The sequence below is a fragment of the Anas acuta genome, chromosome 17 (genome assembly GCF_963932015.1).
Source record: "Anas acuta chromosome 17, bAnaAcu1.1, whole genome shotgun sequence".
Taxonomy (NCBI): domain Eukaryota; kingdom Metazoa; phylum Chordata; class Aves; order Anseriformes; family Anatidae; genus Anas; species Anas acuta.
Genome location: NC_088995.1, coordinates 3,462,221 through 3,485,878, shown reverse-complemented (window position 1 = coordinate 3,485,878; position 23,658 = coordinate 3,462,221). Strand labels below are relative to the sequence as shown.

General features: G+C 41.9%; 4 protein-coding genes across 6 annotated transcripts; 1 reads left to right on the top strand and 3 right to left on the bottom strand.

The window, feature by feature from the left end:
- Nucleotides 1–31: 31 nt before the first annotated feature.
- Nucleotides 32–5,211, bottom strand: GTF2H3 (general transcription factor IIH subunit 3). 2 transcript variants are annotated; one of them, XM_068654355.1, is made up of 13 exons: nt 5,072–5,211; nt 4,849–4,928; nt 4,408–4,517; nt 3,849–4,012; nt 3,547–3,609; nt 3,262–3,291; nt 2,880–2,908; nt 2,721–2,795; nt 2,181–2,234; nt 1,421–1,489; nt 1,156–1,291; nt 1,038–1,074; nt 32–957 (listed from the first exon to the last, which is right to left on the bottom strand). In XM_068654355.1, the coding sequence occupies exons 1-13, from the start codon at nt 5,079–5,081 to the stop codon at nt 888–890; spliced, it is 927 nt and encodes a 308-aa protein (XP_068510456.1). In that variant the 5' UTR covers nt 5,082–5,211; the 3' UTR covers nt 32–887. The 2 variants fall into 2 exon arrangements, with proteins under 2 accessions (XP_068510456.1, XP_068510457.1); XM_068654356.1 differs by having other exon boundaries at nt 4,408–4,514.
- On the top strand, nt 5,079–9,095 carry EIF2B1 (eukaryotic translation initiation factor 2B subunit alpha). The gene is made up of 9 exons (XM_068654347.1): nt 5,079–5,214; nt 5,312–5,413; nt 5,517–5,653; nt 5,739–5,855; nt 6,334–6,446; nt 7,307–7,375; nt 7,828–7,903; nt 8,096–8,221; nt 8,659–9,095. The coding sequence occupies exons 1-9, from the start codon at nt 5,118–5,120 to the stop codon at nt 8,812–8,814; spliced, it is 993 nt and encodes a 330-aa protein (XP_068510448.1). The 5' UTR covers nt 5,079–5,117; the 3' UTR covers nt 8,815–9,095.
- Nucleotides 9,096–9,198: 103 nt separating this feature from the next.
- On the bottom strand, nt 9,199–15,874 carry DDX55 (DEAD-box helicase 55). The gene is made up of 14 exons (XM_068654346.1): nt 15,695–15,874; nt 15,417–15,467; nt 15,242–15,328; nt 14,876–14,967; nt 14,700–14,762; nt 13,839–13,988; nt 13,169–13,358; nt 12,828–12,910; nt 12,381–12,512; nt 12,167–12,259; nt 11,493–11,607; nt 10,572–10,740; nt 9,927–10,228; nt 9,199–9,437 (listed from the first exon to the last, which is right to left on the bottom strand). The coding sequence occupies exons 1-14, from the start codon at nt 15,800–15,802 to the stop codon at nt 9,270–9,272; spliced, it is 1,803 nt and encodes a 600-aa protein (XP_068510447.1). The 5' UTR covers nt 15,803–15,874; the 3' UTR covers nt 9,199–9,269.
- Nucleotides 15,875–16,159: 285 nt separating this feature from the next.
- Nucleotides 16,160–22,144, bottom strand: TMED2 (transmembrane p24 trafficking protein 2). 2 transcript variants are annotated; one of them, XM_068654357.1, is made up of 5 exons: nt 21,912–22,144; nt 20,813–21,005; nt 20,372–20,392; nt 18,547–18,654; nt 16,160–17,673 (listed from the first exon to the last, which is right to left on the bottom strand). In XM_068654357.1, the coding sequence occupies exons 1-5, from the start codon at nt 22,089–22,091 to the stop codon at nt 17,549–17,551; spliced, it is 627 nt and encodes a 208-aa protein (XP_068510458.1). In that variant the 5' UTR covers nt 22,092–22,144; the 3' UTR covers nt 16,160–17,548. The 2 variants fall into 2 exon arrangements, with proteins under 2 accessions (XP_068510458.1, XP_068510459.1); XM_068654358.1 differs by lacking the exon at nt 20,372–20,392 and having other exon boundaries at nt 21,912–22,143.
- Nucleotides 22,145–23,658: the final 1,514 nt, after the last annotated feature.

Here is a 23,658-nt window from a genome sequence, read left to right as displayed (position 1 = left end):
CTTAAAAAGATGTGGTAGCCACAGCAGTAACTGTATGAGAAAAGGAGCAGGTTTTATTACAAATGGTTTGTACAAAGTATAAATACAGGCTTCAAACAAAATGGCTTTCGGTGATGAAACAAGCCAGTAAGAGTTGGGCCCTGATTACAAGTTAAGCTGATAAAAACCTGATGATGCAAGCGTTGAGACTACACAAATTCCTCTATGCACCTTAAGAAAGAAAAGTTCTTTTAAGTAGGAAATAACAACTTTCTGTATTCCTTTGAGAAGACTAGTTAGAACACAACTGGGAGAAAATCACAATCAAAGGGAATAAAAGAATATAAAACATGCAAGTGTGCACATGCAGAAGAATTAACATCTTTAAATGGAAGGGGATTTCTAAACCATCTTGAAAATTTTGGTTTATTTATTCTGAAACTGAGCCTGTTTCACTCAAAAAATAGGTAGCAAAGGTTAACAGAATGTCAAAGTCCCCAAATAACACAGTGCTAAGACTCAGAACCTACACATCAGGAGTAGTCATAACTTATCTTTACACCAACATAGGACTAAAACCAATCAGAGCTTTATCTTTGAAAATAACTTGGAGGTAGAAGCTTTGCAATGGCAAGAATACCTTCTAACTTTGCAAGATCTACATCTTAACAAGCTACAACTTCTGCTTACAATTAAGAAATAGTACTTAAAACAGCACAGGTTACATGGTAATACAGCGATTTGTTACTGTGTAGAAAATACGATTTAAATATTTATCCAGTAAGAAACAAGTTGTAAGACTGCATACAGTTCTCTTTCATATCCTATAAAAAGTGCCGTCAATTTCTCTAGTACATTCCATTTCATGGAATTACTGGAGGAGACAATGGTGCATTTACGTAGTGTTGTTATGCAGCTAACTTTAATTTCTTCTTCTTAGCTTTCATGACAGGTGGCAGTGATATTTTGAAAGCAGTCCTGAAAAAAAAAAAAAAAAAGCTATCAGGTACACTGAACGTATTTTCACACCCAACTCTGAAACAAGAAGAAACACTTACTCGCACGTACTACAAATAGGACTGAAGTTGCAGAATACTGAAAAATAAAAAAATTCTGTCATTAAAATAGTTCCATTGGAATTTAAGAAATTAGAGTCTTAGATATTTATAAACTTACTTGACAAGCACACAGAGCATACATAACCAATTTCAATGAGATTTCGATGACAGAAACATGCAGCTCTGTAGTCAACATGAATAGGAGGTGGAAGCACAAGCTGTGCTCTTTGCTCTTGATCAGGGAGAAATACCCACTATACAAATAAAGGAAAATGTATTTCAGAAATTGCAAGAGTACTGCTGTATTAACATGTCAATGAAATCAGTAAGATTTCACGTCTAACACAGGAAAAAACACTTTAAGTGCTTTTTAAATATCTTACCAATAAATACTGCAGAAGTGATGGCATATGGGGCACTTTCAAGTATATGCCACCTGTAATGTCACAGGCCTGGAAAACAGAAAGCATGATCAGATAGTTGTGTCTGTTTAAATTTACACATTATTTAAAATATCCACATGCTGCTCAAGGTCTGCATGTTTCAAAGAACTAAAAATGAAAGTACTTAGAAAAATTGAAATGGTAACAACTGTTTCCATCATGAAGTATCTCTCTTGCTCTTATGAAAAGAAAAGAATCATTTAAAGTGTAAAAATAAACTATGATCTCACATCCAGAGACAAATGAAAAAATTTATTCTCATTCATCTCAATTGTTCAACTCATACCTCAGTCTCTGTGATACTCTCTGTGATATCTAAAAAATTATAGGATTTTGCTAATTACCCTCCCCAATCCTCCTTTGAGAAGAATTCTGAAAAACAGCATCTCCAGATAATGTGCCATGAGGCATAATTTACACCCTAGTAAGCTCATAGTATTTGCTGTGTTATCCCACATGTTTTTGTTGTTCAAAAAACAAAGTGAATTGCTATGAAATATGTTTAGCCCTATAAAGAAGAAAACAATTTATAGTAATTGTTCCAAAGGAAGAAGAAAGGAATACAGATCTATGTTATAATAAAAGGGCATAAAAGATGTCATATAAAAGGGTGTAATGTCTCCCTTTACAATATGACAGACTGCCTAGCATCAAGTACCTATGAATTCACGTAAACAGCAAGTAAAAATAAACTCTGTACCTGTTGTAGAAGACCTGAATCAGAGTCCAAGACACAGGCATCGATCAAAATACTCTGCAAGCAAAGAGATGAAAAGCATGAAGAAAACAAACAAACAAAAAACAACAGAAATTCAGCTATGAACAATGTACCCTCACCAGTTTTACCATCATACATGTTTTTACAGCTGCAGGACCACCACAGCGATAACAAAGCTCTTTCCCTTGGTCAGAACACAAAGTCAAATCTCATCTCTGTTCTCTCACATGGCATTAAAAGAACTACCAGCAGAAGTACCTTGTACACATTACCTGCAAGGCAGGACAAAAGGCTACTGTCTGTACTTACACAGGAATCTTAAACTAGTCTAGCAAACCTTTTATGTTAAGATGTAGTGATGTGAAATTTTATTTATTTATTTAAAGCTTGATTAGCTTTCCCCCTGGGCACGACAGGTTTCTTTTCAAGCATTCTTTAATCAGATCACAATCATAACAAAAATGAACATTTTTTTATGCTTTTACATATTAATAAAAGATCAAAATGAAATGACAACTTCACCTGTTTCTGTGCTGCAAAGATCACATTCATGAAATTCATATATTGCAATGCACTGTCTTCTGCAGCTTTTATGACCTAAATAAAGCAAGTCAGACTAGTTAACCTACATAGTATCGCTGGATTTAAAGACTAACAGAAAAGTAACAGCAAAGCTCTTACCAAAATCCTTGATTTCATTTCCTGATTGGCTAAATATTGAAAAGAAAATAAAATGTATGAGTACACTCATTCCTTGTAGTTTGCTCTTGTAATTCTATAGCATTTAACATTTCAGTTAAATATCTAACACCCGAGGTGTTAGATTTATTATTTCAGTTAAAATATATGAAACTATCTTATAGTCCCAGTGGCACAGAGAGCAGCAGAAATGCGTGACAAGTATCTGTACACTAATTCAGAGTTGTTACGAAAGCAGGCCCATTTCATTTATTGTCCAAAAACAATTAAATATTGATTAGAAATATCAAGGTTGATTGTTATGCATTTTCTTTCATTATTCTGATTTACATATTTGTGTAAATACTCAAAAGAAAGGTATTACCTTTTACCTCTTTGCTCATCTTGTTAATATCTGTATTAGATGATGTTAAGGAATTTATGTTCTATTCCTTGGAAGTAACTGCAATATCTGTACCATGTATTCATCACCGTAAACGACACACATTTTAGTAAGCACGACCCACAGTTATTAAGCAAACATTTCAGTTTTGAATGTTATTATAAAATGCAGTAATTGTAAAGCCTCTATTGAAGCACAATTAATATTATAGGAAACAGTCTTAGAAAACAGATAAAGGTTTTTAAAGTTCTGTAATAAAAAGGATACAACAAAGTGCTTTAGCAAGTGATCCTGCTAACAAAGTTTCTGTTTGCTGGCCCCTCATGTCAGCTGCAGTACAAGTTACAGGAATTACAGACAGTTGCTCAATCTGACCATACTAAATCCTACAAGTTTTATCTTTGGCATATTAGATTAACTGACAGGCACCAAGTGCCAACGTAATAAAGTTATCTACTCTAAACATATTCAAATTTAGATTATCAAAATAAAGAAAATTCCTGAAACTCCTTGAGAGCCTAAGTGCTCTGCAATTCAATATATTAAACCTATAAATTTATTTTCCTTACTTTTTGTCATGAGATCTTTAATCTCTTCTGCAATTGCATCATTTATTGCTGTTAACAATTCATATTTTCCATCTTTGCTGCCAGAACAATTAGATTCCACAGAATTACTGCCATCTCCAAGGAGATCAGCAACAGCCCAGCGCTTCCCAGGGTACAAGAAACGGCTGAAAGAAAGGAAGTAAAAAGCATTTCTGTTTCAACTTTAAGCTTGTTAGACAACAATATTCAGAAATATAATTTCAAATAATTTAGACATTAAAAATGCAACCTAGGGCACAAAATCTTCAAACCCTAAATGGTGTGATACCAACATTCACTGTCCTTCTTCCAAGACATTTAAAAAATCAAATACATACCATTCCTGCACTTAGGTGTAGATCCTGAGACTCATGAATATCTGGGTAAAAAACACCCATTTAAATGATAAACTTGTCACTTTCATTGTCTCTTTCTTGCTTTGTGCAAGGCACTAAATCAGATTATTTCTCCTACACTGTATCAGGAGATATATATAGAAAAGCCCCCATTAAACTTTAACACAGGTAAGAAGTACCTATACCTTTCTTGTGTGTGACTTGCTATTACTGCAAGCTTGTTGGTACGATTCATAAACAAATGTGAGTTTCCCAGTACCATCACTGCGTCGATACATTTTGATAGGGTGAACTGCTGAAAAAATAAAAAATAAAGAAAGAAATCAGAAACAGCACAGTAGTATCTACAGTTAAACAATTTACAAGAAAGCTTTGGAATAACTGCAGCTGGAAGAACTTGGGTTTTAAGATCTGGAGCTTCCTTTCTTCATAAGGAGCATTCATACGAGGCTTTGATGGACACACAGCAGCAGGTCTTTTTAAAAAGGCATTCTAACATCCATTCTATCAGACAAGCACTGCTCAGGAACCCAAGGCTACCCCCGTTCGCTGTCCACTCGATAAGAGCGAGGAAAAAAAAGGAAAAAAGGAGCCTTTCCCTCCGAGCTCAGCCCCAGCAGCCGTACCTCAGCTTCCCCCTGCGCCCTCTTCCCCCACCAGATGGGGTTGGTGTCGATGACGATGACCAGCAGGCTCAGCTCTTCATCTGCAACAGACACAGCGCCGTGCTTCGCGGCCTCCCCGGGACAGGACCGGCTCTGAGGGGCCGGGACCGGGTCCCCTGAGGGCCGCCCTCAGCTCCCCCCTGCCCGGGGCCCGCTCCCTCCCTCCCTCCCGCCGCCGCCTCACCCGCGCTCATGCCGCTGCCGCTGCCGCCACTGCGAGGCGCTTCCAAATGACGTCAGGGCCCGGCGTGACGTCACGCCCAGGGGCGCCGCGTCATGCCCACGGCTGCGGGGAGGCGGCCGGGAGCGCGGCCATGAGCACCGACGGTACCGGGGGGCGCGCAGCGGGGCCGGGGTGGGACCGAGCCGGGCAGGGCAGGGCCGGGCCGGGCCGGGCCTGAGGCGCCTCCTTTTTCCCTTTCAGACCTGATCGAGGCGTTCAGGGCGCAGCTGAGGGACGACCCCGACGTGGCCTCGGCGGTGGCCGCCATCCGCGCGCTGCTCGGCTTCCTCAAGCGGGACCGAGGTGGGCACCGGGCACCCCCCCCTCACCCCTCTCGGGGCCAGGCACCAGCCCCCGGGCCCGGCCCTGACCGCGCTCCTCTCTCTGCCCTCCCCACACACGCCAGGTGAGACCATCCAGGGCCTGAGGAGCAGCCTGCTGGATGCCATCGAGACCCTGTCACGCGTGGACTCCTCGGTGGCCGTCTCCTCCGGCGGGGAGCTGTTCCTGCGCTTCATCAGCCTCACCTCGCTGGAGTACTCGGTAAGGGCGGCTGCCTCCCGCTCGGCCACGCTGCTGGCACCGAGACCCAGCGGGCTCGCAGCAGACGCCTCGCCGTCTCTTCCAGGACTACTCCAAATGCAAAGAAATCATGATCGAGCGCGGGGAGATTTTCCTGAGGAAGGTCTCGCTGTCGAGGAACAAAATCGCCAAGCTCTGTCATCCTTTCATCAGAGACGGTGCTGTAAGTAGGCCGAGGCTGGGCTGCTCTTGTTCTGGCGCTTTGCTGCTTGCACTGATGGAAAAACAGAAGAGGAGGGGAGTGAAGTTCAGTCACATTCATGGCAGTGTTGTCTGATATGGCTTCTGCAAGTACATAGGGATAACATCACCCGCTGCTTTATTTTGTTAAGGCTTCTGCCCTCCCCTACTTCAGTTCCCATGCAATTCAGCATTAAGCTGTGGCCTACTTCTATGAGGTGCTGAAGCATCACAACATCAACTTTCCATTTAAAGTATTAGATTGTCACCCCCCGACAGTGTCAGGGCTGGCCACATAGCATCCATCTCAGTGTGTTTGCCATCCTGTATTTTGTCGTACACAAACATTACATTATTGTTTAATGTTGACAGATGTGTGAATTAAAAGCTCCGGCACCACTAACAGAACTAAATTTTTTTTTAAAGTTCAGCAAAAAGTAATATCTGATCTTTTCTGACAGCGAATATTGACACATGCCTACTCAAGAGTGGTCCTCAGAGTGTTAGAAGCAGCTGTTGAGTCAAAGAAGCGATTCAGCGTTTATGTTACTGAATCACAGCCAGACCAAGCAGGGCAAGTATTCATTAATTTGTGTTTGAGCTTGGTTAGCAGGTTAAGTTTCAGCTAGCATCAAATATCCTACTAGCTTTTTTTAAAATATGGGAGATTTTGTAGCATTTTAAATGATAACTGTATGACTAATAATACCATATTATTCTGGAAAACTGAAGTATCAGTATTAGCAAGCAATTTCCCATACTAATATCCTCATTACAGTTTTACCTAGGTTTTCCTCAAAGGTTTACAACCTCTCAATCCAAGCCAAGCAACCTGTTTCCCCGGGAGACAGTAAATAATTGATTTCTAGTTGCCTTCTTCAAAAGTAGGCTGAAATAATCAGCATTGTCTTAAGCATCACACAGCAAAACATTTAGATAACAAGGTAACATTGTTTGAAGATGCCAAATAAAGTATGTTACTGTTAGCAAGAGAGGAAGCTTTCTCTCTTCAGAGCATATCCTGCATACTGGATAATACATGTTGCTATCCACTTTCACTTGAATCAAGTATGTTCAGCCAAATTAAGTAGGTATGATTTATCAGCTTCGCTTAAAGCGTGGGGTGCATTGCTAGTAGTTATTTCTTACATCATGGCGATGGAGAAGCTGAGAGGGCTTAGTAACCTGTCATCTTAATAGTTCACTGACTCATCTTTCTATAGCTGTAATTCCTGACTGTTAAAACAGCCTCGCTTTACTTCTGCTGGGTTTGTTGTAATGTTTCCATTTCTACGGGATAACTTATTTTCTATTAGGGGGTACAAAACTGCTGGCAAGCAATATGGGCAGTTGCGGGTTTCAGTCTTTCAGACAATATTTTTCTAGCATTGTCTTTAAAAAGTCTTCTTAGCTTCAAACGTGTTATTTCAATAGGCAAAAAATGGCAAAAGCCCTGAGGAAGCTGGATATTCCTGTGACCGTGATTCTGGATGCTGCAGTTGGGTAAGTCTGATCATTAAACCTTAATATTGTTTGTCACAATTTTATTTTAAATTATATGTATGTTTCCTAGCAGCTTGTTCAAACTACAGAAATTGTTCCTTAGTTTGTCATAGTCATCAAACAAGCTAAACAAGTTACACCTTTAGGTGCATGATTAGCAGAATATGCCTACTACAAAACAAGTATTTGACGTTTGCCTATTAGAATGAAGAATAGAGGCAGACCTAAGGGATCTTAGATCTCAGGGATATTTGGAAAAAGGAACTGAGGTGCTAAACAAAACAGCTACATTTTTTTCTACTTCCCATGTGTTATCATTGTGGTTTTTTTTAAGCTAACTACTAAATTACTACTGCTTAGTATAAATCCAAAATGTGACAAAAGAAACTATTACAATTCTGAATCTCACATCTTGCTTAAGTGCAAAATGCCTTTTTTTCCCCCTTCAACAGCTACATTATGGAGAAAGTGGACCTGGTCTTAGTTGGTGCTGAAGGTGTAGTTGAAAGTGGAGGCATTATTAACAAGGTAATAAGTAGTGAGTTTACTATAACATTCTGTAAACTCTGGACTCTAAAAATTTGAAGAAGTCAGGGATTTCTGAAAAATCCTTGCTCTATTGGGGCGTTATCCAGTATGTCAGGTTTTTTGTTGTTAAAAATATTGCAGTATTATGTCCTCCTAGCACCAAGTCTGCATGTTTTCTACATGTCTCCACAGATTGGCACAAATCAAATTGCTGTGTGCGCCAAAGCTCAGAATAAGCCATTTTATGTGGTAGCAGAAAGTTTCAAGTTTGTGAGGCTTTTCCCTCTAAATCAACGGGATGTCCCAGATAAGTTTAAGGTAAGAGGAATGCTTTTTTTTTTTCGTAGCAGGCTAAGATCCACTCACGTGTCTATGAATAATTTTCTTCTGAGCACGTCTTCATTTATTTGGATGTCTACTCTAGCTTACTTGACATAATATGGAGTTGCTCCATTGTAAAGTCAAACGTCAGACAGCCGTAAGTTGTCTTAATACGATCACTGACTTCCTAAAGTGGTTCCTTTGGGGTGGAAGAGTAGCTGAGGACAAGAAATAGCTAGATTGAGACACTTCAGAACTACAAACTGTTGTTTGTACAAAAGATAAAACAGTTGGGACCAAGGTGGCAGTCTGTGCCTTGTTTTTAAATGGACTTTTTTTCAGTTTTACCACAAACATCTGCTCACAACCACCCTTGCCCACAAGGGGTTTTAGCTTGCAGATGTGTAAAAACTAATGGTCTCGTTTCCTTCTAGTACAAAGCAGACACTCTGAAAACAAGTCAGAATCTAACAGAGGAGCATCCCTGGATTGACTACACATCACCATCACTAATCACATTACTGTTTACAGACCTTGGTGTGTTAACTCCATCAGCTGTCAGTGATGAACTTATTAAACTCTATCTGTAACAAAAAGGACACTGTGTACAGAATGTGTCATCTTCAACGACTATCACAGTTGTAACAAAGTGGAAGATGATGTAAGTTATATGGATGTGGTAAGAAGACAACATTATAAGGATTAAAGTAACTATGAGCCTTCTTGAATTTAAGGCAAAGCATTACCAGTGGATGGACCACTGATTAAAAAAAAAAGTCGCTACAGCTTCTGAAGACCTGAAATGTTTTAAAGATGGGTGGAGTATTTTGATACTGTAAAATAAAATACCTTATGGTGCATTCAGACTCATTGTAAAGTGTGGTGTCACTTACTGATCTGTGGTACATACCTGAAGAAAGGGACCTGTTAGGTCCCTTTATGAAGAAATTAGATCAGTTCTGCTCTCTGCATCATTATTTTGTTACAAATATTTTGTTTTATTGAAATAGGCAATATCAACATAAAAGTCTGGTTAGAATAACTGTCAACATTCAGACTCTAAGTCAGCAGCAGTTTCTGCTTTCAGTTTGCTTTGGGTGCCTGTTAGTCTCTTCTCAAACTCTTCTTCACTAATTTTCCCCTTTTTTAATCTTTTCAAGAGTCTTGTGTCATTCAGCAACTCTTCCATGTCCTCATCGTCAACATCAGATCCCTATTGGCAGTTGAAAAACAGAAAATTAAATTCAACTCCAAACCATGTTCATTCTATACATCTGAACATGACAGAATTTTACAACCCACACTTTGCCAGGAGTGTCCAAGCAGGAAATAATACTCAGGTTCTACCTAGGAAACTATCTAACTCTGTTACACCTATTGAGAATTTAAAAAGCAATAACAACGAAGTACTGTCCAATTAAGCGCTGCTGGAGCTTGTGGAAGGAAAACCCATGCAGCCTATGCTGGCAGCATTATTCACTACCACTAGTAAGTTGTTTTTGTGTTTTGCTCTAAAAAGCTTCTTCTATCCTTTTTATTTTTATACTTTACCTGTCAAGGCCCTAGAAAGTTAATTTTCAGTCTGTAATTCTGCAGTGCATCTCACTTATGTAGACTAAAATCCCTTTGCTCCCTGCCTTTTCAAAGTACGCACCTATGTTATAACAATGACATGTTTCTTAAGAGAATGGGCACAGTTTACCTCTTCATGTTTCCTTTTAGCTGTTGCTTTCTTTTTCTTCTCCTTTTTGGCTTTCTGCTTTGACCAGGATTTGTTCTTTATTAATTTCTTTTTTCCTCCACTTTCCTGTCTTTCCTTTCTTTGTTGTTCTAGTTGCTGTAGTTGCTTTTGTCTCTGTTTTTCTCTATTTTTATCCTTAAATGGAATAGAGTCTGTATTAACAGTGACTGGAGTAAAGTCTGGAAAACATTTTCCTCTTAGTTCAGGCATCTTTGGCATTTTTAACAAGGCAAAACCTTTCGCAAGAGTAGCAAAATCCAGATCTGTTAAAATAAAGATTATAAAGATTATCCCACTGGATAAAAAGTTATTTTTTTTCCGTGACTCTTTATCTTGCATTCTATACTTTATACTGGTAACAATGCTAAGTCACGCTTACTTGTGCTTCTGTCTGTTTTAGTCAAACTTGCTAATTAAATGTTTTGTCTGAATTGCTTGAGAAAATAGGAGTTTTGTCAGAATCTGACATTGCAGAAAGTAACTTTGAGAACAGGAATGGGTAGTTGTAGCTCCTAAATCACACTACTATGTTGTTGTTTTATTTTTGCCAAATCAAACACTGTCTTCTGAAGAACAGTAGAAGATACCAGTCCTGCTGTGAATTACCTTTTATCCGGAAAATCAGATTACACTCGTGTTTGGCATAAGCCTGGATGTAAGACACAAATGCTTTCATCCCTTTCTCAAACACTGCCCTGTCAGCTAGGGCCATAGACTTCAGTTTTGGAAGAAGATCCAACACATTTTTCTGTGGTTTCATTTCCTGCATGGGACACTGAAAACCAAAAACAGAAACAGAAAAAGTTCAGCTGAACGATTTAAAACGTGCTGTGAAAGAAACTTCAAACACACACTTCTTCCCAGTTAATCTTCAGTAAGCTTTGAGCCCAGTTCTCTATCTTTTACTGTGTCATTTAAAAACTCCAGTTCATTGTTTAGCCCCACAAACAATCATCCTAGCCCTGCACAAGAGCTCACACAGTACAGCTCAAGAGAAGGCAACACCTTCATCTCATGCCTTATCAAGCTATGTTCCCATTAGCAGGCCTCTAGAGAACTCAAATTAATCCCATAAATGCAGGACCAGGAAATAATTCAAGGTCAAATATTCCAAGAACAAATTTGTTCTGGCCATTTTTCAGCAGCTCCGAGGGTGTAGCATACAAAGTGGCTGGGGTAGGATCTGAGGCAGAAGCAGTGTAAGCCCTTGCTGCCTTATGGAAATGCTGAACCTACACACCGTTAGAAAAGAAAAACCTTTCCTTAATCGATGCATCACGTGTTCCTTTCAAAGATTCAGTTAAAAAAAAAAAAAAAAAACACAGGTAGCAATCGCATTCTAACAGCTGAATTTGGTGATTAATAAGCAGCTCGTCTTTTTTTTTTTTTTTTTAAATTATGTGACTGCTAAAACATTATCTATGCACGTCACCTTTAGCCCTATGAATTTGGATTTCAACATCACTGTCAGTAAGGTTCTGGTGAGCTTGCCTGTCCCCTTGTCTAACAGAATAAAAATTTACTAACCTTTTGGTTGATTGAGAGAAAGTTAACATAGGATTCTTCCATGGGAAGCAAAAATACAAGAGCACTGCCGACATTGCCAATCCGTGCTGTTCGACCACACCGGTGCACAAAGGCACTGAAACAAAACAGAGCTCATTTAAGCAGAGACACTCAGTCTGACTCAAAAGTGCTGTGAGCAAAAGGGCAAATCTGATGGAATGGAAAACGTAGAGTGCCGGTTATTTTTGAACTAAACTAATAACTTTCGCACAGGAGAATTATGGCAATAGAAGTTAAATCACATGGAAAAGCTCCTTTCAAATGAGCTTCCAATGTACCATTCCTCGAAGACCTCTGTACCCACTCTCTGCTCTCATTCACCCTGGTGTTTCACCCCATTACTTCTTTGGTATTCTCATACCAACCCTTAGAACAGAAAGCCTCTTCACACAAGTGCAAGTGGTGACCACCTGTTTGACTTCTGCACAACACACACAAAGCCATTTTTATTGTAATGGATGTCCAGTTAAAGTGCAATGTTCCATCCTCCCTTGTTCATGCATTATTTTGCACAAACTCAGACCAACTTTCAGGCAACAAGTAAATGCATTTTCCACAGCTGTGGGTTCTCAATTTGTATCTAACCGTAGGGTAACATGAGCACAAGTAAAGGTTCTTAAGATCTGAAGTTGTACCTTGCACTGCTAGGTGGGTCATACTGCAAAACCCAGTGTACCTCTGGAATGTCTATGCCCCGGGCCATCACATCAGTGCAAACTAAAATGCCCCTAGGAAGAAGAAAAAGCATTTTTTCATTAAACTGTCATTTGAGAGGAGCATATTTTCAGACACAATTCCATATCCTATACTACTACTTTTGGCTGGCTTAGCCTATTTGTATGGTCTTACCCTGGGAGCTTCCGAAACTCGGTAAAAATCTTGTTACGTTTGTGTTTCATCTTCCCATGAATGCACATTATTTTCACTTGTTTAATTAAGGACTCCAAAGCCTTCCCATAGTATTCCACACAGGCACATGTGCTGTTGTGATGATGACAGAAATGCAGAAGATTATGCTGTATTTTTCATCTGATTTAGGCAGTCAAGCTAGAGCAGTCTGAGCCCTTTCAAAAACAGCCACTTTTGCCTATTTTTATTTAAAATAGGTACATTTTTTTAATCACCGTATATACATTTTACTTTAAAAATATGTATAAAACCAGCATGTTCTATAAGACTGCTATTAAAATGAAACACTTTTAAAGTAGTTGTGTCCTTGTCAACACAGGGCAGAGTTTTGAAATTCAAATAATAAAACACCACTCTGTTTTCACAATGAAAGCTAAATGGAATTACCTGAAAAAGACTAGATGTTTTTCCTGTTTGTGCTGTCGAAGAAAGTGCACCAACTGATTGAACTTTTCATCTGCTTTGCATATCTACACAACGCAAAGGAAAAAAAATACATAAGGAAATGGACTCGATACAAGTTGACCTGCCAGTTGCTAATTTAGTGGGGTTTTTTCCCCCAATTTTGGTTACTGATCTTCAGAGGACTTGCAAGAGCTTTGTGTCTTTGAGACTTCTGATTCCCCTGTTAATGTGGCCATGAACTGGCCAAGATTTAAAAACCTGTTGATGGAACCAGGGAAAAGGGAAAGGGAGCAAAAAAATACCACAAGGCACAGAGTCCTCACCATGTAGTAGTTCTCCAGGCGTGTTGGAGTTTTCTGTGTGTTGCTTGCTGCCACTCCTTTCTCTTTCACTGAGATGCGGACAGGATTCCGGAGACCTGCTCTCACCAGGTTCTCCACCTCTTGAGTCTGAGTCGCTGAGAACAGACCTGTCCGTCTCTGCTTGGGTAAAAAGTCCAGAATGGCATTTAAACTGCAAGTAAGCACATGTAAAACATAAATGTCTCAAGATCTTCCTCACAAGTTTAATCACTGGAACTGTGAGTTTATTTAAAAAAAATAGCCTTTATTACTGAGTGCCAACTATACAGCATCTTCTATTCAGTTAACCATCATAATTTTTTGAGAAAAAGGCAAAGAATATCACAGCTTATTTGTTACAGTGTTTTAAGTCATTGCAGCGTGTAAATACCGACCCTTAGATGAGTATGTGCTAATATGTATCACCAAAAAAGAAATCTTAAATTTTGTACTCATCAAGGAATCACCTTTTCCCAATCCTCTTCCCCTTCTAGCAAGTGCTTTATGTAGTCTGCAGAGCCAAGAGAGGTAAAAGACCAAAACAGAACAAATCTCAGTTTAGACGCTGTTGTAGGCCAGGCTCGTTCACACCAATCACACAGGAACTCATTTAAAATTTCAGAAGTATAACTGGAGTTTAGTATTTAAATACCTTGACTCAAAGCCCATATCGAGAAGTCTGTCTGCTTCATCTAACACCAACACATCAAGAGACTTCACACAGCTTGCGAGATCCAGCCCATCTGCTTTTCTTCTGAACAGATCCTCCAAGCGGCCTGGCGTAGCTACAATGATGTTCCCACTGTTTGGGTTAACAACATACAGCAATTTTGTAACCTCACAAGGCAAGGACTTTGGAGGATCTGCTAACAATTACCACAGCACAAAGCTGCACTCTTCAATGAAACAATTTCTGTGCTATTTCCCACTGTATTCCTATTTCAGGACCTCTCAGGCAGTACATTGGTGGGAAAAAAAGCCCTCAGGAGAAAGCACGCTATTTGCAGCAATAAAAGTTTAGAACATCAACTATGGAAAACAACCATTAGCTAGAAGAAATATTTGGTACCTCCATGCAAAAGCCAGCAGCAAATATAATTGCTCCAAAGGTTCCCCATCAGTATCAGCACGAAATAGTTCCAGAAAATTATTCAACACAGAACCAATCTCGCCAGAGTCTACTGCTAGTACAATGTTTACATGAAGGAAGGAACTGAAAACCTGTCAGTGAAGACAGTTCTTCAATTCACCAGGTTGTACCCTGGGCTTTACCAGCACAGCACATAAATGGTACCAATTTCATATATGATCTTTTCCTGTCATCTCATTACCATCTCAGGATGTTGTACCTCATTCACGAATCCACAATTTCTTCACCATACACCCAATATTTTTATGCAGTACCACCAAATTTTACCACCAGCAAGACCAAATTCATAATTTGAACGTTTTAATGATAAGGAGAAAATCACAGTTGCAAGGCACTGATAAAAATTACAGCCAATCAACTTACCCATGTTCTTTAAATTTTTCAACATCTTCCATGGGATTCCTACCACCTATTAAAAGAATCTGACTAAAACAAGAGAACAGAAAGATTTAGGTCACCTTTGAATGTCGCTAGTCTACAAATGACACAAGTCCAAAGGAAAGGGAACAGAGGTCATGAAAAGCCTTAAGTTCACCCACCTAAACATGGGGAAGTGTTCTGTGAAGTGTGACAAAACCTCATAAATTTGAATAGCTAATTCTCTTGTCGGTGTGATAATTATAGCTCCAACCTGCACAAGAAGACAAAAGGAGTTTATGGAAAGTAACAGAACAGGAAAAAGACTGCAGGAAAATTGTCCACTGTAAGGTAAGTGTAAAGAAAGCACCCCAATATTTGTTTTCAATTTTTACACAGTTTGTTGTTCCTGTTATACCTGAGCTGAGCACACAGACACTTTACGTGTATTCAGTTTGACTGACTGGTGCTTTCACCGAGGTCCCCAATCTTACTGAGGGATCATAAGAACATAGTAAACCATTCAGAACTGAACATCTTAATCTTACCTGCATTTTTTTCAATTTTTGCTCCCGTCTGAGAAGAATTTCTATGATGGGAATTACGAAGGCTAAGGTTTTGCCGCTGCCTGTTACCTGTGAAATGGGAAACGGAATCAGCCCTTCCTCAGCACCAGAAACAAACCGAGAAAAACAGGAGGCTCCCCCGGTTCACAACACTCACCGCTTCCGCAGCGACGTCTTTGTTACTCATGAAGAGCGGAATGGTGGCGGACTGGAAGAGAAACACCACAGGAACAGCTCAACTTGCGCTGCTGGAAGTAAGTATCAACGAGCCCAAATTCCCCCCCCCAGGAGCCACCAGAGCTCTCCAGAAACCACCCGAGCGAGGGGACAGCTGAGGGGAGGCCTCAGGGCTGCGACCGAGCGCCTGCACAGCGCTCACAAGGCCCGGAGCTCCCCTTCCTTCCCCCCCCCTGGGGCCGGGGGCTCCCCCCTGACCTGCACCGGGGTCATGCCGGTGAAGCCGAGGCCCCGCAGCGCCCGCAGGACGCCGGGGCTGAGCGCCACGGGCAGCGCCTCCCAGCTCCCCTCCGTCACCGCCTCCATCCCGGCCCGGTCCCGCCGCCAGGGCCCTTCCCCCTCACAGCGTCCGGCCGCGGCGGGGCCCCCCCCGGAAACTCGCCCCGCGGAGCTTTGGTTCCGGCCCTGCGCGACGCCCCGCGGCAGCCCCAAGTACCACAAAAAAATCCCGTTTTTAAGGGAAATCGCCCCTTCAGGCGCTGCTGGAGGCCCTGCAGCGCCAGAGCCCAGTAGCACCAATACCAGTGTACAATTACCTTTCAGTCCTTCAACACAAGGGCAGCAGCCTAACGACTTCCCAACGCCCAAAGAAATATTTCACAAAAAAAAAAAATGCCAAGTGCCAAGCAGCCCCTCGTAGGCTCAAAGAAGAAAGAGACAAGCTTTCTTGTTTCTTTTTCTTTTTTTAAAGAATTTGTTTATTTTATCGAACCTGGGTCATATGTAGATTCACAAGCAATTTTAAATGTACATCTTAGAATTCAATTTTGCGTGTTTTACACAAAAATATTGGCACACAACAGTTGCAATAAGGTGTAACAGCCACCTTGCTGAAGAACTGCTGCAAGTGTTTGCCCGAGGTTGAAAAATCTTTACCTGGAACATGAAAACCTGTAACAAATTTTAAATTAATTGTACAAAACTGTTGTGTGTAACTTGTAGAGGCTCCCCCCTGGAAAAGGTCCCCCCCCACCCCAAAAATGATTACAACTAATGTACATCAGTCACAACATAATCCTGGCTCAGCACCCACACCAGACGCTGCTTTAATTTTAAACCGATCATCAGATACCAAGGAAAGTAACTTTATACAAAAACAAATCTACATGTGCCTGAAAAAGAAAACACACCAGTATTTAGCATTATGCTAATTATGACCAGATAATGGCAGAGGCTGCCACTTAACTTAAATACAAGGGCTGCATAGCATCGCAATAAACCCCCAGAATCATTAACCCTTTGGCATCTGGAATCCAGATTTCCTGAACACTACTGCATTCTGCAATAGCACCAACAGGCTGAGCTTTGGAGCTGCAAAAACCAAAGGGCCAACTATTGTTTGCCAAGACACTGCACAATTGGCTTCGATAGGAAACCGGTGAGAGACTAAAAATCATATGGTGAACACTCGGTAGAGGAGAGAATGTATTTTGATAATCGACCACTTAATTAAAAAGCTTCACAAATAAGTTGGAGTACTTGGGACTGTTACTAAAGACTTCCTTTTCAATTTTAACCAGGTATACATACTAGAGTGGAAGTTGTCATCTGTCTTCCATTCATTACCAGAATAAAGTTCCTCAGAATAAAGTTCCAATTGCTCCTCCTTGGTGGTTTCTATACGTGAAGAAGGGATTCTTTCATAACACCTACTGCAGGGTTAAAGACGTGAAAAATGCAAGTCACATTAGGGCCTTGTACCGTTTTCCCTAGACAGAACTGCAAGTACTTATGGAAACAGAAAGTTAGAAAAGACACCGACATTGCTTGTTACTACAGTTGAGTTACAGCGTTTGCGGCTTGCTTGGACCTCGCTTAGCATACAGACTAGGCAGATTGAAGTGAAAAAAATATGCCAATCAAGTGATGAGATTTCAGCATAGCTTTTGCTACAGAAGATATATAAAAACAATTCATTTTTAACTAGGAAGGAACGTAAGCAAATAAGTTTTACAGTTCAGTAAAGAGGGTTTAGAAACTAAATGACTCTTTTTTTGTGACCAGGATGTTTGGTAGATAGTGAACTGAAATCCAGGACCAGGAACAGTACTCTTAAACAACTCTTCGGACTTCAAAAAACCTCTTCAGATAGTAGATTTGTCCCAGTGTCATGGCAACTAGTACAAGAGCTTCAAAGAATGACCAGAGGACCACTCTGCTGTTTGTGTTGTCATTAACTGTTAGGAGAAAAAAAAAAAACAGTTTAAAACAAACTTAAAAGTACTTTATTTAGTCACAGGAACTGAACAATTGCACATAAACCTTCGAGTTACATCACTGATATTTGTATTATGTCAGTACAAGTGCTCTGAGACTCTGCAGTCTTAGGGATGAGCTCAGGGGCTTATTTTTCTGAATATCTCAAGCCGTGCTGTGCAAGCAGATGTTAACCTCACCTTTGGACACAAACTGAAACGTCTTTCTGTATTCTGCCCACCTTCAAAGAGGCCGACAGAGATGTGTAACTGCCAACCAGATGTCACCTGCTGCTTCAAGCAACAGCCACATTTTAAGGTCTCAAAGTCAAGTGGGGAATTTCAAACCTCTAAAAGTTTGTTATCTCTGGGTCTAAAAATTCAGCATTTTAAGTCAGACCATTAGTAACAAAAGAAAAAATAGTCACAAAACTGGAAATAATCATAGGTTCAAAATGTTGAGAGGCCAGGGCTGTAACGTAGTGCTGTATTTTCACATTAAAAACATTCGCCCTTTATTCCTGACAGGCGCTAGGAGCCATAGTCCTAGTCCAGTGCTAGGAACCACACCGTTACTGCTATCTTCATGAGTAAGACATTCAAAGAATTACAGAATTTACACCAATTAAGCAAAGATTACTTTGCATAATGATCTTCGTTACATGAGAGATGAGCCAAATTAAAGAAGATAGCAAGTGTCAATCACGTTCTTTACCATACTGACAGAACTTCCAGGACTTGTTCTAAATTTTTAAGTAACATGAAAAAGCTGCTATGGACTTTAACCTAAAAAAAAAAAAGATGATTTCAAATGCATTTGAGAGGGGAGAAGGCAGTTAATTCAAAGACACGTACTTGCTCTATGTATTCTCTCACGAACTTCCATGTACTCCTGTTCATGCTTTACGGCTGTCATGGCCACTGCTAACTCGTTAATCATCTCTTCTAGCTTGTTCTGATGAGCTGCAGAATAATTTCAGAAGAAATTCTGTTATTGACTCCAAAACCAGTTTGTTAGAACATACGAACAGTTGTAATTAGCTTCCTGTCACAGAGGAAGTTCTGAGAAATGCAATCCGTACAACTGCACGTCCCAGCCTTACAGCACCATAAGGTTTTGTTATCGCACCGCCACATTTCCTAACACATCTCCATGGTATTTAACAAGCGAGAAAACACCTTTCTCTGGGTGGCAGAGGACACCCAGGACAGGCAGTGCAGCCCACTTGTATCCCATCTGGACATACCTCTCCAGAAAAACAGAGTGTAAGACCACATGAGATCAGCACCATACCATTAGCTATTTCGCAAATACCTTCCAACATATTCCAAGCAAGTTATCTTCACAATACAGCCTTTTCTAGTTGTTAAGCTTGCAAAAATAGAACAACTGAGGAATTAGCTTAAGATCATGATGCTGGCAAAATGAGATGACTTTCTGAAGCAGTGGCACATCTTGTGATCCTCCTGTTTAGCTGAAGCACGGCATTCAGCAGAAACATTGCCAAAGGGGCCTGGAACAGGGCAGGTTCTGGTATGCCATGAAAGCAGAAGAGTAGGAAAATAAACTAATAATGACAGGAAATTAGCTTGAGATAATTCAGCACATGGACGGATCAGAGATTGGAGGTTTAGTGCCCTGCCAATCACAGAGTCCTTTAAACACCTTCATGCTCAAAGAACTGCTCACTTAGAAAAATTATGAATGATGCAAGGGATTTTCAAAGTTTTCTAGCACCAAGAGAAGTTCAAGCAGTCATTCCACAGACAGAGTAACACTCATACAAGCTATAATTAACACCTAAATAGATGTCTAAACCACACTCACTTTGCTAATATTGTCAATCCCTTATTTTCATGGCCAACTGGTCACTGCAATGCGTGCAGTTATTAGTAAGAGAAGAAACCACAGCTGCAGGGGTTGTTTAAATCCACTAAAAGCACACTCAAGGGAAAGTGTTTGCCTTAAAAGTTAAAGCTGCATTAATATTCTTTATGATGCATATTTAGAGTCTATTCAGATTCAATAAAAAGATTTAACTTAGACTTATGAAAAGTTCAAGTTAGGAATGTGTTAAATTTGTTCAAAAGCTATCAAGCACTCAAGGCACACAGTTATTTACTTGCTAAAATAAAAAAAAAAGGCTTCTTTTCCTTCTAGCTTCAGCTAGCAATTTCTAAAGAAAACTTTAGAACTTGTTACCCAAACATTTATTTTACAGCAAATGACAAATTTGAAGTTTTCTTGTAAAGTTATTGCTAATTCATAACAGAGATGGAATTTGTTGCTTCCAAAAGCCCTTGATTATCCAACACTTGTTTCAGTGAAAGTAAACAGCATCTAAAATATCTAATTCCTGGATGTTCACTGTTTTAGTTCAATTCTCCCTAAAAATCCTCCTAATCAGGTCTTGCATTAGCCATAAATAACCACCTGAAGACCAACTGTCTCGGTCCGTTGAAGGACCTGATCCCAAGAGCTGCTAAGTACATAAACGCCTCGATGGAAGCTTGCAGGTGCTCAGCATTGCTCAGAATCAGACCTTTTATGTAGTTTATTAAAAAGACATTCTCATGCTACAAACAAACATTACAGAGAAAAAGCAAACGTTAGCTGTTAGTGAATAAACATTTGCAAAAGACAAGATGCTAATGAGCTTTCAAAAATCAGGACACATACCATCCCAGGTATCTCCACCACCTAGAGAAAAGTGTAAGAGATGAACACAAGTACAGGACAAAAGGCTGCAGATAAAACAGTAACTTACACAGCTAAGAGCTTTTTTTTTTTATTAGCACATTTATCAAAGAGCTCAACTAACGCGTGTAGTAATCTACGTACTGCTGAGCAAACTAGAAATCAGAGAATGAGGCTGATGAAAAGACTAAAGGATGAGAGCATTAGTTTCTGCTGATGGCCAAAAGATTCCCTGGTGATTCTGCATTAAGTTGGGTTACGAGGTCTAAAAACATCCATATCCATTCTAGCTGTGCAAGAGAACAGCTACCTAGACTGCCTGAAGAATCAGGAATTCTGAGAATGCCAGGCAAGTTCACAAGTCATGCAGGTACGGAAAAGCTCGCAAGCTGGAGCTAATTTCTTTCCAGAAGTCTTCCTCACCTTCTGTCTCCATATCTTGCCCTTTTGGAGCTTCCCCGATATCAATTGTGAACATCACTATCTTGGGAGTCATAGTGGACATTCTGTTACTAAAGCAAAACTTGTAAGTTCCATCCATGTGAGCAGCAAATGTGTATTTTCCACTGGACTCTCGATCGCCTTTATAAATCCCTTTATTATCAGGCCCTGTAATCTGAACAGGGAAAACAAGATATCATACATTTTATTTAACATACGGCGCTTTAAAATACATCATGACAGATCGCATGCACATCCTGAAGCTATCTAGTCAGATTCACAACAGCACCCATGCTCTGACTGCTTTGGCATTCTTTTGTTTTCCTTCCCACAGCCCAAAGTAACGCTGCATTTTTCTGCACAGGAATCTCTAAAGCACTCTCAGTAAGGCGAGCCATGTAAAAGCCTCGCCCTCTGGCTGCGATTGCTGGGCATCTGTCCTCAAGATAAGAGGCATTCAACAAGGGAGATGTGAGCTGGCTGCAACGCCGGCCACAAGGCTGGCTGTTAGCCAAATTAACAACTGCAGAGAAACCTTATCTCCAGTGTTTGTAAGGAAACAAAAAGGAAAAAAGGGCATCCTGCAGTATGTCAACACTGCTTTGGCTTCAATACCCTGTAGTGCTGCAACTGCCTTCTCTGACCGGGCCAGAGCAGCGAACGCTCGGGCTTGCCGTGGCCTGACGTCTCCCACCCCAGCAGGCCGCCAGGCCCAGCTGCCGAGGTTCCACCGGCGATAACCGAGCGGGGTTTCGCAGCTTCCTGGCTATTTCCTGCTTCGGGCCAACGGGCAAACGTAAAGAGCTCCGCTCCATTTCAGCAGCAGCTCCCTCGCGTTAACGTTACCACGGGCCAGCAGCGAGGTGCCCTCCACCGGGACGAGGCCAATTCCCGTTTACTGCTCCCCTACGGCTTTTAACGCTTTGCAGGGGGCAGCCACCCACCGAGCAGCGCTGTGCGGCCACGCAGCCAGGCCGCGGGCCGCCCCCCGCCGCCCAGCACCACACGGAGCCCCCTCAGCCCTCCCCGTCCCGGTTCCTCGCCTCAGCGCGCCCCCCGCGCGGGCAGGCCCGGGCCTCACCTCCACGTCGATGTCGAGGAAGCCGCCCTCCGCCACCTCGAAGATGAGCCCCATCTTGGTGCCGGACGGCACCCGCTCCAGGAAGCACTCCTCGGCGTGCGCGTCGATGCTGACGAAGTAGGCGGCGGCCGGGGCGCCCAGCGCGGCCAGCAGCGCCAGCACCGCCCGCAGCGCCGACATGGCGGAGCCCAGCGGCGGGGCGGCAGGAAGAGGGGGACGGCGCTTCCGGTCGCGAGCCACGCCGCTTCCGGGGGCACGGGGCCGACGCTCATTGGTCAGCGCCGCGCCGCTGCCACGTACGGGCCGGGGAGACGGCGGCCGGGGAGGGACAAAGGGAAGGGGAGGGTGGGGTGGGGAGAGCGGGATGGGGAGGGGGCGGGGATTGTGCGCGGAGAGACCAATGAGAACGGAGAGGGGCGCGGAGAGGCACTGGGGAGAGCCAATCAGCGCGCGGCGGGGAAGGTGGGCCTATCGGAGAGCGGAGGAGCGGCGTTGGCTGAGGGAGGGGGGCGTTGCCTGGCAACCGGGCGGGAGCGCGGGGCCTGAGGCGCTGAGGCGGCCCCGGGGCGGGGGAGGGGCGGTAACGGGCGGGGCGGCCCCGGGGAAGCACCGAGAGCTCTCGGCAGCACGGCAGGCTGCGAGCAGCCCCGTAGCGTTTACACACTAAGCACAAACCGGCTTCCTTGTGAAACATTGACACGTTTCAGTGAGCCCCCCAGGTCATCTGCCTCAAAGTAGTTTGTCACTAGCACATTCTCTAAATTATTACTTTTTTTCCCCTACATAACAGCAGGAAATCAGATACGGAGTGCTGGTGGTATGAACACGTTCTCATCACTAACTCAGACCAAATCCTCACTTCCCATCCCATCTGATCCCCGAGGTTCTGCAGAGCCCTCTCGCAAAGTTCTGCTCGCGCTGCTACCACGTTTCATGGTTTCGTAAGCAGCGCTGGCCAGGAAAGGATGACTGTGCCATTATTCATCCTCCTCCTCCTCTCCCTGGGACTTTGGGCAGCTTCCTGTGGTATTCCGTTTTGGCAAGAAGTTTCACAAACTACATGTAGATACATTTTCACAGGATATCGTTGATTATTATTATAAAATAGGCAATTGAATGTCAAACTCAGATGTATGGAGGCTTTTTTTTCTTTTTTTAAACTTAATGGTCCAGGTCAACAAAGACCAGAGCTGGCTGACAGCACATAAGGAAGTTTCTTAAACATCACGTGTGACTGAATGCAACGCTGACACAGTGGCACAAATAAGTTTGAGTGTCACAGCGTTGCTTTTCATGTCACTTAAATCTCCCATTCACTTGTGCTGGCATTTTGCATCTGCCAAAAATAAGAGAGTTAATTCTGTATTCCCAACATGCAGCATGTATTAGTCATTCCAAGCCTTGTTTTCGTAACTTCAGTTTTATTTCCATTGACTAATTCCAGTGTTTGACATCACTCGCAGTCTCTGGTCCAAAATTTAACGCAGTATTCCTGTGCTGTGTAAAGTAGAGGAATTAGGACTTAGAGCAATTCAGGGCACATTTATATCTTAAGTCTCATCCACAGCACCTCTCACTAATCACCCTAAGAACATTCAAAAGCACACGGTCACACCTGAAGGCAAAAGTACTGAAAATCTTAACCAGAAGAATGTATCTTGGTTTAATGTGATTCATCACTAAGCTGATTTGTGCCAGCAAACTACTTCTGCACATGAAGTCCTCACTGATACCCTGAACATGTGTT